Below are 13101 nucleotides of genomic sequence, written 5' to 3' on the forward strand. Positions count from 1 at the left end.
CTGCTTGAATCACACATGGCTTAAATGCAGAACGCCATCTCATTATCTGCTTCAGCTGAAAGTCTTTAAGGTTGCACTTGAGCACCATCCACAGGTGCTGCACATAACGCTGATGAGGGTGAAGGACTCTTCAGCCAGCACCTTCTCCACAGACAAATCAGTTTTCATACCACCTGGAGAGCAAAGAAAAGAAAAGAACACCAAAATGTCCAGCCACACCCCCCCAACACACAACACTGTTGCTTGATTTTAACCCATGTGTCATCAACATATCTGAACCAGTGACTGGGAGAGATGCCCGTAAACGATGCCAAGGCTGTCTTCTCCACTAGCTCCATGTACAGATTGGCCACAATGGGGGATACCGGAGACCCCATCGCACAACCATGGATCTGCCTGTAGTAAAGTAAAGTCAAGCAACCCAGTCCAGTCGAAGATTCAAGCTTCTCTAAACCACCTAACCACTTGGACAACTGAGAGCCTTCACAGAAACAAGTTTATCAGTCAAATAAAAATGTCAGTTTTTGTTTTTCACAGTATTTCGAAAAGTTCATCGACTAGAGCCAAAACCAGATTTACTTCATTAAATTGTCCATTTATTGAAAAGTCCATAAAAGAAATATTTTTAAAAGTTTGTTTGATCACAGCAGCAAAATTCTTCATGTTCAGTGAAAAACCTCAATAGTCAGAAAGTTCAAAGTGTCTGCAACAGAAGACCAAAGGTTCAGAGGAAGCTGATGCAGGGTTCATCTTCACTGTCAGAGTCCACACAAACCCGTAAACAGCCGTCGCGTTTCTCAGCAAACTGTCAGAATGTTCATGCTGCAGACATGCGATGAAGAAAAAGGTGTGAGGAACAAGGACCAACAGAGTCCACGAGCTTCAGTCTGCAGTCCTGTGAGCTTCAGCGTCTGTTTGGACACCAGTCATGGCTTCAGGTCCGCCTGAAGAGAAGCTGTCCTTATCGGAGTCCGGCGAAGGCGGCCGTGAGATCTCGAAAAAGGAGCCTGATGACTTCCTGGACTTGAGAAGTCGAAGCATCTCAGCCAGCTGAGTCTCCAGCGCCACCATGCGGCCGTTCAGAGACCTGATGTCTCCTTGTAGCTCTTGTTTCAGCTCCAGGAACGAGGCGTACATGCTCTGCTCTGGGATCGGACGGAACACCCTCTTCTCTTCAGACTGAACCGGGCTTTGCTCCTGTGGCGTTTTGGCGTCCCCGACATTGTCCAAGCGGAGATCACTCTTTGTGATCCCGCTGTCGCAGGAGTCCGTTTTCTTGAGCGAGACCTCGTCGTGGCATTTGGTTCTGTCGGGCAGCGTCTCCATGGATTCGGCTTTGGAGACGCTGCTCCACGACTCGGCTTTAGTGACAGATTCCTTGAACTGCCCCCAGCCTTTGGCTTTGGGCGGCTCTGCAGACTTGAAGCCTGGTGCAGTGCTGTTCAGAGCGGCCGGACTGTGGAGCGCTGCTCGGCTGGACGTCCTGGATGACAAGGATGTGGAAGAGGTGGTGGGTGTGGCTGAGTTCTCAGTCACCATGATGATTCTGGTGGATGCCAGGATTTTCGGGCCTCTCTGTGGGTCAAGGTGGACGATGCCTTTTTCTACGTCGCAGGTGCCTTGACTGAGCCTCTCGGCAGCGAGCCGGGCCTCCCTCTGCTGCCGAAAACGCTGGAAGAGGCGTCGCACCGGATGATCAGGAGGGAGGTTCAGAGGTGCCTCGTCTTTCCTCTTCAGCATCTCCTCCTCTTCCCGTTTGACATCGCTGATCTTCCGGAAGACAATCTGTTAAAGACATGAGACCAGCAACATCACCAGCAGAGTTTCTTTAAAAAAACAAACAAACAAAAAAATCCTATTCAAGCCTGCATTTATATTACTTTTAAACAAAAGAGTTTAGCCAGTAACCGACCTGACCCCAGTGGGCCAAATCTGGTGGAATGACACCGGTGGGTCAGAAGTGTCTGCTGTGATAGCCTGCTGAAATGACTCCTGAGATATTGAGAGCTGTGTTCAACATTACTCTTGAATCACCATAACACATAATTAATATTGAATTAGTTGTACTTAAACACAGTCCAGCCCTGCAGCGGGTCTGTAATCAACCGTTTATGCAGCGCAACTCCACTTTGGAGCTTGAACCAATGAAGCAGTGCTTCAATCCGCTGCTTTGTTGGCTCTTTGATTCGCTGCTCTTCAGAAGCAGCAAGTCCGCTTCTTAACCCCTCTTAAAGCCATTAAAATGTGTCAATGGTGAGTCACTTTTGTGTGGATTAAAGTCATTAACTGGGACTCTTGTCTTGTTGCAGTCAAGAAACGAGAATCGATCGTCCTCCATTCCGTTGACACAGCTCCAAACGCTGCGCCGCTCTCTGCCGAGACAGTCAAAGCAAATTGCCACTTTAAATAACTAAAATGTTTTTCCTCCCAAAATGAGACATCCTGTATTTAGCGTGGCCAGATGTCCTCCTTTATGCCACAAATTGAGACAGTTTCCAACATTGTTAGGCTTCAGTTTTGAAACAAGTGTTTGAAATATGCATTTTTAAAACACATTTCAAAACTGAAGCCGGATTGTCAATAACAACGCCGGAAACCATCTCAACCTACCTACATTCTTTATGAATTACATCCTGATGTGCAGCGCAGCCGGCTGCAAGAGCTCAGCTCAGAGCTATGGAGAAATATTCATGCCAGTAATGTCTGAAAGGAAATGCTTTTGACAAAAACTACAGATTTTGTTTATTTGTATTTATGTCCAGAGATCAAGGATCCACCATGTAGAGTTTATTTTTGTCCAGAGTTTAAGGATCCAGTGACCACTTTCATATTTATTTACTTAAGACTAAATAAAATGTTGTTGACATAGAAACCTGTAAAGCCTACTTGTAGTACACAGAAAATTCATAAGACGTATTGATAAGTTATCAGATCGATAAGCGGAATCGATATCGATAAAATATTATCAATACCCAACCCTATTCAGGATTGAGGCAAGGCGAAGGTCGGCACAAACAAGCAAGTTCAGAACCCTGAGAAGCAAACAAGACATAAACTAAGGGCAAGAGAGTGAACAAAATCAACAGTCGGGCAGTGAGCTGTGGAACTGTGAGGGCTCAAATAAGGAGCAAACTAATCAAGGTGATGTGAAGCAGGTGTGTGGAAGTCTCTGAAAGGGGGTGTGACCGGGGAAGACAAAGATTGTGCAAGTGCAAGATAGTGAAGGAAGGAACAGTGGAGTGATGAAAGCGACAAAGACACGTGAGCAGGTGCAAGAGCAGAAGTGGATGAAAACACAGAGCAGAAACAGTCATAGTGAGAGACGAAGACACAAGAGCTGGTGCAGGGGCAATCAAATAAGACGAGGCAAAAACTGAGAACAAAGATAAATCAGAAACCACGGACAGAATACAATACAACTATGACCAGGAATGAACTAAGCATGAACAACTGAAAAGTGAATCATCAGAATAAAAACAAAACTAGAATGGAAACTAATCATGGCTGAAGGAAGAAGTAAAAAATAACCAGGTGACAAAAACTATTGGTTAACCAGCAGATAAACAAAACTGCTGACTACAGAATAGCGCAATAAACAAAACAAGATAACTGATAAACAGATAATGCAATAAATAACAAAGGGAACATAATCAGATAAGCAATCTCTGAAGATAAATAACAACAAAAACCTATTATTATAAAGACTAATACAATAAATGTGATAAACAGAACTAAACTAAGACGAAGTAACTTAAAGGACCATGAGTGAAAGAATACAATAACCAACTGCAGAATAAGTGACAACCAGAAAGTTGAACCAGTGACTAAATAGTAAACAAAGCCAAGCAATACACAGAACCAAACTGAGACTTACATAATAAAGTAAAAACTAATGAAAAGTAAAACCAGAAAACCATAGAGGAAATAATGTAAAGCATTAGGACCTAAACCCCAAGCCAGGGCCAAGCATGACATATTCTTATTATTGGAGATTTTAATATACATGTGTGTTGTCCTGACAGGCCGTTGGTGAGGGATTTTTGAAGCCTTGTTGACTCTTTTAATTTGGTCCAGTCTGTAACTGGCCCTACGCGTGAGCATGGACATACGTTGGATTTGGTTCTTTCCTGCGGCCTGTCCGTGACAAATTTGGAAATTTGTGACTTTGGTTTTTCAGATCATTTGCCCGTTTTGTTTTCCGTTGGTTTGATACAGACTGCAGTTAATCCTTGTGCCCCTGCTCGGTGCTGTCAGGTTATTAACCCCTCTGCTGCTGTTCAGTTTTCTGCAGCTTTTCTGCAGGTCTGTATCCCTTCTGAACTTTTTACTTCTGATATAGACGATCTTATTTCTTGGTTTTATTCTTCGTGTCATACCATCCTGGATTTGGTGGCTCCATTTAAGACTCGGCGACCTAAAGCTGGATCTGAGCCTTGGTTAAATGACAGAACTCGTGCCATCAGGAGGGAATGTCGCCAAGCTGAACGCAGGTGGAAAAAGGACAAATTGCTGAGGTCTTTTCAATTTTTAAAAGATTGTTGGTGCCATTATCAGAACTTGGTCAAGGAGGCAAGGAGGTTATATTACGCAAATAGTATAGGGCAGTCAGTTCTTGCTATGATGAATTGTAGATTGTCTTCTGGGGTGGTTCCTGCTCAATTTAAACATGCACTAGTACAGCCTCTGCTTCAAAAACCTGGCCTGGATCATACTGTGCTGGCAAATTATAGACCTATATCTATATTGTATTTGGTCAATTGAAGCAATTCTTGGATGGGAATGGTATCTTGGAGGAGTTCCAGTCAGGGTTTAAAACCCTTCATAGAATCTGCCTTAATAAGGGTCTGTAATGGCATTTTTCTTGAATGCAGTTCTGGGAACTATGTTATTTTGGTGTTGCTTGATTTAACTGCTGCCTTTGACGCTGTCGACCACAATATTTTAAGATCTCAATTATATCAGTTGGTGGGCAGCCAGTCTGCTCTGTGTCAGTCTGATCCCATCAGATCTCAGAAGCTAAGCAGCGTGGCGTCTGGTTAGTACTTGGATGGGAGACCTCTTTGGAACACCAGCAGCTGTGGGTGTTTCTCCAGGTAACATTGGAGTTGCGTCAGGAAGGGCATCCGGCGTAAAACCTGTGCCACATACCAATGCGGATCTGGCTCTATCCACTGTGGCGACCCCAAACAAAACGGGAGCTGCAGAATGGACAACATATCAGTTGGTGGGCATTGGTGGTACTGCAATCGAGTGGTTTAGGTCTTACCTGAAAGAATTTTTCGGTCAATATTCTTGGTTCAGAATCATCTGCAGTTCCTTTGACATGTGGCGTTCCATGGGGCTCTATTTTGGGGCCACTGCTTTTTTCACTGTATCTGCTGCCTTTGGGCTCCAAGACATGGGATTTCATTCCATTGTTATGCAGATGATTGCCAAATTTACTTGCCCTTGAAAACGAATAATGTTCTTCCCTTAAATCAGCTACTGGTATTTTTAAATGATATTAAAGCTTGGTTAGCTTTAATTTTTAAACATTTTAACAAAAAGAAAACAGACGTGATAGTGTTTGGACCTAGTGGTCCATGCGAGTCTTCCTCTGTTGATTTGGGACCCTTGGATGGTGGATAGTGATTTTAAAATGGACAGCCAAATTGCAGCTGTATTAAATCCAGCTTTTATCATTTAAGGCGTTTGGTTACAGTAAAACCCTTTCTTTCTAGACAGCATTTTGAGACTGTGATCCATGCTTTTATTTCATCTTGCATGGACTATTGTAACTCGCTTTATGTGGGACTCAGTCAGTCGCTGCTTTCACGTCTGCAGCTGCTCCAGAATGCTGCTGCGCAACTTTTGACAGGAACTCAAAGGAGAGAGCATATTACTCCTGTCTTGGCCTCTCTCCATTGGTTAACTGTATATTGTATATACAACAACTAACCACTGCCTAAAAACAACTAACCACTGCCTAAAAACAACTGGTCACAGCTAACCACAGCTATAGAGGGTTTTCAATCACGTGACCGATTAGTTACCATCTCCATCGTTTATTTACTACGCGGCTGGCACATGAAAGAAAATAGAGAGAATGAAAGCTTATTATGAGGCTTTAAACCCTTGAGATAAAGCTGTTTATTCTGATTGATGTCTAACAGTTGGTTCAGTGGATCCGTATGTTGTACCAGATACTGAATTTAATGATGATGTAACGAAGTGGCGGCACTTTCACAGCATTAGCTTGATATGGCCAGAACCAAGCAGACCACCTGTAAATCCATGCACAGTAACTACTGGCCTGTAAAATGAGCGACCTGCCTCATTTTTATCACCTCTGTTTGAACAACCGACGGCAGCAACAAATGTTGACCATTGTTGAAGCTCCTGCAATTGTTTGCCAAATGCACATAGCGCATCACAGCGGCCACGGCGTCGCAATCTAGAATGGCTGCGGGACACAAAATCACGTGACCAATACGTCAAATGAAAACTCACTATACCACAACTAAAAACAACTAACCACTGCTAAAAACAACTAGCCGCAGCTAACCACAGCTATACCGCAACTAACCACTGCTAACAGTGACAGTTTTTATTATGTAAATAAATTGCAATAATAATTTTTGAAATAAGAATATAAAAGTGCTATTTTCTGTTCACTCTGAACTGGTCCTGGTCTAACCTGAACTGGTCCTGGTCCATCTAATCCTGGCCCTGGATGGCAGTGTTGTACCTGTAAAACCCGGAGTTACCCTCCACAGTTTGGGTTGCTGAGGTCACGGACTCACCCTCTTCCTCAGGTTGTAGGTCAGCACCAGGTTCCTGGCGAAGTGGTTGGCAAAGGCCGCATAGAACTCCAGAACTTTCTGAAGGGCATCCCGTTTGATGATGTGGAGATCGCAGTAAGTCAGCGCACGGACATTAGCACAGGACTGAGCCAAAGTCATCTCCTTCCAAAAGACGTCACCGAACACATCGCCTTTACCTGCACATCAACAGATAGCTGACAAACCATGACTTACCACCATTTCTCTTTTTAAACGACATAAGCTAAAATGCCACTCGATGGTTCACAACAGCGATGTTTACTGGCACATGATGTTAGAATGTGAAAATGCAAATGATGGTGAACAGATGGATGGAAACGTTTGGAGGCAGGTCTGGATCACCACCCAAAGTTAATCCAAAGTTCTCTGGGCTAAAAGTCGTCTGTGGGCTCATGAAGTCCACCCTCTGCTCTTATCGTCTACATGAGCAGACAGAGTTTCACACTGAAGATGGCGCCTGCCGCTGTACTGTTTGTTAATGATGTTCTTGTCATGTGTTCGATCCTCAGTTTGGTTTTCTTATCGTACCATCGATGGCGTGTCACCACACAGTATCCATGGTGACAGCTTGCAGGTTCCACAGATGGAGAAAGAAAAAGGGGAGGATGTCTGGAAATGAGGTCAAGAAGGACTTCCTGCTGGATTCAGCAGCAGCTTCCTGTTCCATCTGGTGAGCACTGAGACTTTTTCTTTGTGGTGTTTGCATCTTCTCCCTGTGTTTGGGTTCCCGGCTTCCTCCCACATCCAAAGACACGCGGGTTCAGTGACTGGTGACTATAAATTGACTGTCTGAGATTTCACCTGATGAAGATGCTGCAGATGAACCCCGCAGGCACTCTGGTTATTTGGTTAGTGGTAGTTTAGCCAAAGCAGATGGTCGCCCCACTGAGTCTGGTCTTCTTGAGGTTTCCTACTGTAGTAGGCTTTACCCCTGTGAAGAACCTTGGGGCGACTGGTGCCGTATAAATAAACTGAGTTGACAGTGGGGTTGAATGTGTTTGTCTGTGAAAGACTGGTGTCCTGTCCAGAGTCGACCCCGCCTCTCACCCTGTGACAGGCTCCACCCCCTGTGACTCATATGGAATAAGTGTGTTCAGAAAACGGATGTTGGAAGTTGTAACAAATAATCTGTTTTCCTGGTTTTAGTATCTTGTTCGGCTGCTCCTGAAACCTACTTCATGAGTAAATTCAGGTCCAGACCAGAACCTGCTCCTGGATAAATGACATCACCCACTCTGTTAAACAGTGGCGCATGTGGTGGTCCACTGAGCGCCTCATGAATAATGTGGCATTATCTTCTCTGGTTAAATGTTTAAAGACGTTAGTTTGACTTCTTCCCTCAGTCAGATCGCCGAGCCCTCCCCCAGCTCTCCTCTCTGGTTTCCGGCCACCTTCCTCTCGCCGGGTTGACCTTCTACCCACTTCCATTTTTAAAGTGTGGTGCTGCGTCTGCAGTCTGTGTGATTTAACGGTGGGTGGAGCCTGATGAAATCGTGACCTAAGGCCTGATTGAACTTTACACACGATGTGAACTGACTGACATTCATCAAAATAAAATCAGGCGATGAGCTCATTTGTTTTTCTCATACGCAAGTGCTGCTCACCCGAGCTGGGCGGAGCTTTATGGCGGACGCGTTAGTCGCTAAAGAAGATCATTATGTATGCTGCATCATGATGGTTTCGAGACGCATTGCATGATGGGAACATGAAAACTGCAGCATGTGAAAAATGCATGAAGCAACACATCTGAAGAATCCAGACCATGTTTGTCCCAAATGAGGTTCCAGTAACGAGCATCAGGTCTCTGTGTGGTTTATGTCATAATTTATTCATGTTGAAGGACAGAAACGACACACAGATACAACTGAGAGCTCCGCCCCTCACTTACTCACATGGCGATGATTTCTCAACATGTGACCCGTTTGGTGTTCAATCATGTCTTTCTGTTGATTCTTCTACTCATGCGGGTGTCCCCTCAAGACGAACTACCTGCCAAGATGAACTATCCACTGAGATAAACTATCCCTCGAGATAAACTATCCCTGGAGATGAACTACCCGCTGAGATGAACTACCTGCCAAGATAAACTACCCACCGAGATGAACTACCCGCTGAGATGAACTGCCCACCGAGATGAACTACCTGCCAAGATGAACTACCCACCGAGATGAACTACCCGCTGAGATGAACTGCCCACCGAGATGAACTACCCGCCGAGATGAACTACCTGCCAAGATAAACTACCCACCAAGATGAATTACCCGCTGAGACGAACTTACCTGCCAAGATAAACTACCCACCGAGATGAACTACTTGCCAAGATAAACTACCCACCGAGATGAACTACCTGCCAAGATGAACTACCCACCGAGATGAACTACCCACCGAGATGAACTACCCGCCGAGATGAACTACCTGCCAAGATAAACTACCCACCAAGATGAATTACCCGCTGAGACGAACTTACCTGCCAAGATAAACTACCCACCGAGATGAACTACTTGCCAAGATAAACTACCCACCGAGATGAACTACCTGCCAAGATAAACTACCCACCGAGATGAACTACCTGCCAAGATAAACTACCTACTGAGATGAACTACCCACCGAGATGAACTACCTGCCAAGATGAACTACCCACTGAGATGAACTACCCACCGAGATGAACTACCTGCTGAGATCAACTACCTGTCCAGATAAACTACCCACCGAGATAAACTACCTGCTGAGATAAACTACCCCTCGAGATGAATTACCCGCTGAGATGAACTACCTGCCAAGATGAACTACCCACCGAGATGAACTACCCGCTGAGATGAACTACCTGCCAAGATGAACTACCCACCGAGATGAACTACCCACCGAGATAAACTACCCACCGAGATGAACTACCTACCAAGATGAACTACCTACCAAGATAAACTACCCACTGAGATGAACTACCTGCCAAGATGAACTACCCACTGAGATGAACGACCTACCGAAATGAACTACCTGCCAAGATAAACTACCCACCGAGATCAACTACCCCTCGAGATGAACGAGCCACCGAGATGAACTACCTGCCAAGATAAACTACCCCTCGAGATGAACTACCTGCCAAGATAAACTACCTGCTGAGATGAACTACCCCTCAAGATGAACTACCTGCCATGATAAACTACCTGCTGAGATTAACTACCCGACTAGATGAACTACCTCTCGAGATGAACTACCCGCTGAGATGAACTGCCCCTCGAGATGAGCTCCACTGCGCATGCACACACATGCACATCTCAAAGTCAAAAGTCAAAGTCGGCTTTATTGTCAATTCTTCACATGTACTAGACATACAAGGAATCAAAATTGCGTTTCTCACCTTCCCTAAGTGTACAAGTATTTGCAGTGTTGTGTCTGAGGTAGTAGAAAAAGTGAGATAGTGCAGTAGTACAAACCATTCAGTATTTGTAGCAGCAGCAGATTTTTGTTAAGACACTGTGCAAGTGGTGTGATAGTGATAAAGTGAAAGAGTGCAGGACATTGTCATGGTAACAACAGAATATATATATATATGTATATTAGCTTCTTGAAAGCCTGGGGGGAGAGAGTTCAATAATCTCACAGCCTGGTGGATGAAGCTCTTTGTGAGTCCTCGGAGGGCAGAGTGCTAAACAGGCTGTGTGTGGGATGCCTTGCATCGCCCACAATTGAGGTTGCTTTGCAGGTGAGGTGGGTGGTGTATATGTCTTGCAGAGAGGGGAGTGAGGCACCAATGATCCTTCCAGCTGCTTTCACTATGTGCTGCAGGGCTTCCTGTTGTAGTCACTGCAGTTTCCGTTCCACACAGTGATGCAGCTGGAGAGGATGCTCCCAATGGTGCAACAGTAGAAAGTGCTCATCATGTTTGGTGGAGCACTTGCTCGCTTGAGTTTGCGCAGGAAGTAGAGACGCCGCTGGGCCTTCTTTGCCAGTGTTGGTGGTCCAGGACAGGTCCTCACTGATGTGCACCCTCAGGAATTTGGTCCTGCTCACTCTCTCCACAGCAGCACCCTCGATGGTCAGTGGCAGGTGTTGGGTGTGACCTTTCCGGAAGTCAACAACAATCTCCTTGGTCTTGCTGACATTCAGCAGGAGCTTGCTGTTTCTGCACCACGTGGTCAGAAGGTTGACCTCTTCCCTGTAGTGAGTTTCATCGCCCTTGGTGATGAGCCCCACCAGAGTTGTGTCATCCGCAAACTTCACTATGTGGTTTGTGCTGTGGGTTGTTGTGCAGTCATGTGTCAGTAATGTGAAGAGCAGTGGACTAAGCACACAGCCTTGGAGAGCCCTTGTGTTCAATACAATGCTGCTCGAGGTGTTGTTGCCAACACGGACTGCTTGTGGCCTCTGGGTGAGGAAGTCCAACAGCCAGTTGCAAAGGGAGGTGCTGAGCCCCAGTTTGTCCAGTTTGCAGATGAGCTGTTGAGGTATTATGGTGTTGAACGCTGAATTGAAGTCTATGAACAGCATTCTCACATATGAGTCCTTCTTGTCCAGATGGGTGAGTGCTGGGTGCAGGGCTGAGCAGATTGTGTCCTCTGTAGATCGCTTGGCTCTGTATGCAATCTGGGAGGGGTCTAGGGTGGGGGGTGGGGATTTGATGTGTGACATGACTATGGAACAACGGCTTGCTTCAGGGAAGTGTTAAAGACGTCAGTGAAGACATCCTTAAGCTCCTCTGCGCAGTCCTTCAACACGCGACCAGAGATGTTGTCCGGACCTGTTCCTTTGCGGGTGTTGATGGCCACCAGTGTCTTCTTCATGCTGGCAGCAGAGAGGCACGGGGTCTGGTTGTGGGGAGGGGGTGGGGTCTTCTGTGGCTGTGTGGTGTGGTCTCTCTACCCCAGAGTAGAGAAGCTTGAATCTTCGACTGAACTGGGGTTGCTTGACGCGAGGACATTTTACTTCAAATTGCAGAAGCTTCCTTCTGTCAGACAGAAGGTCTGGTTAGGTTTAAAACTCCAGCTTTTGCTGGCTTCTGTTATTCTTCTCTTCAAGAGTCAAGACAGAAGTCAGACTACCAGAGAAAGAATTTTAGCTGAGGAAGCTTCTGCAATTTGAAGCGAAACGTCCTCGCGTCAAGCAACCCAGTCCAGTCGAAGATTCAAGTTTCTCTACTATGGAAACCACCTGGACAACTGAGAGCCTACACAGAAACTCTACCCCAGACTCTAACACCTCACCCGTCGAGCTGAGCTACCTATCTTTACTGCACAACTGTGCATGCACATCTCCCCGTCAAGATGTGCTCCTTGTCATCTAACAACAATATTCTGCTTTGAAGACAACGTGTACATGCAAATCTTTACTTTTTATCCGAGGCCAACAAATGGCCAACGGGTACTGCGAAGACCTGGTGTCCATCTGTCTGTGTGTGTTCAGCATAAGTCCAGTTCTATTACTGTGACAGTCTTCAAATATTTTAAGAGGTTAAAAACTAATATTCTGTTTGAACCTGTTCCGTTTTGTTTTTGAGTGGCGAATGTGACAGCCAATCAGAGTTGAGCTGTACAGTGACGTCAGTGGCTGGTCTCTCCAAAACCACTTCATTTTTTGTGTTTATATACATCCATCCATCCATCCATCCATTTTCTTCCGCTTTATCCGGAGTCGGGTTGCGGGTGTTTATATACATGTTTCTCATATATTATGTAAAAGCTAGCAAAAAATAAAAACTTGTAAAACCAAAAACGCTGTTTTTGGAACCTAATATCACCTCTGAACTTATTTTGCGGACATTAGCATGGTGACGTCACAGGCTGGTAGCTAGCTGCAAAACTGTTGTTTGTGTGTAAATGTATCCTCTTTGTCATATATTATGTAAATGTTAGTGAGAAATAAACACTTCTAAAACTGAAAATGCTCTTTTTGTAACCTGATAACATATTTTGCGTCGTTAGCGTGCACACTAACTTCAGCTAACTCAAACCTAACTTCCTGTGGAGTTAAATTTGTCTCATTAATACCAGCAAGTGCACAGAGGGTGATCTACAAATGTTCCTTGATTTGCACAACTTCTGCGTCTGTCAAAAGCTCATGTACAACTCCAATTCCAATGAAGTTGGGACTTTGTGTAAAATGTAAATAAAACAGAATACTGTTGTGTGGGCCGCTGAAGAGGAGGTACTGCTGGCCCACCACCAGAGGGCGCCCTGCCTGAAGTGCGGGCTTCAGGCACGAGAGGGCGTCGGAGCAACCGGGAGTGACAGCTGTCACCCATCAACAGCACCAGCTGTCACTCATCATCACCACATCACCATAA

The 13101-nt window shown here is 45.3% G+C and overlaps 1 protein-coding gene across 1 annotated transcript in view; it reads right to left on the reverse strand.

The window, feature by feature from the left end:
• Positions 1–878: 878 nt before the first annotated feature.
• Positions 879–13101, reverse strand: part of kcnh1b (potassium voltage-gated channel, subfamily H (eag-related), member 1b) — a 64287-nt gene continuing 52064 nt past the window's right edge. Inside the window, exons 10-11 of the mRNA XM_034189260.1 lie at positions 6783–6979; positions 879–1785 (exon numbers count right to left, since the gene is read on the reverse strand). Coding sequence (XP_034045151.1) covers positions 883–1785; positions 6783–6979 — 1100 coding nt within the window. The 3' untranslated portion in view covers positions 879–882. The remainder of the gene's footprint in view (positions 1786–6782; positions 6980–13101) is intronic.

This window comes from Thalassophryne amazonica, chromosome 15 (genome assembly GCF_902500255.1).
Source record: "Thalassophryne amazonica chromosome 15, fThaAma1.1, whole genome shotgun sequence".
Lineage (NCBI taxonomy): Eukaryota > Metazoa > Chordata > Actinopteri > Batrachoidiformes > Batrachoididae > Thalassophryne > Thalassophryne amazonica.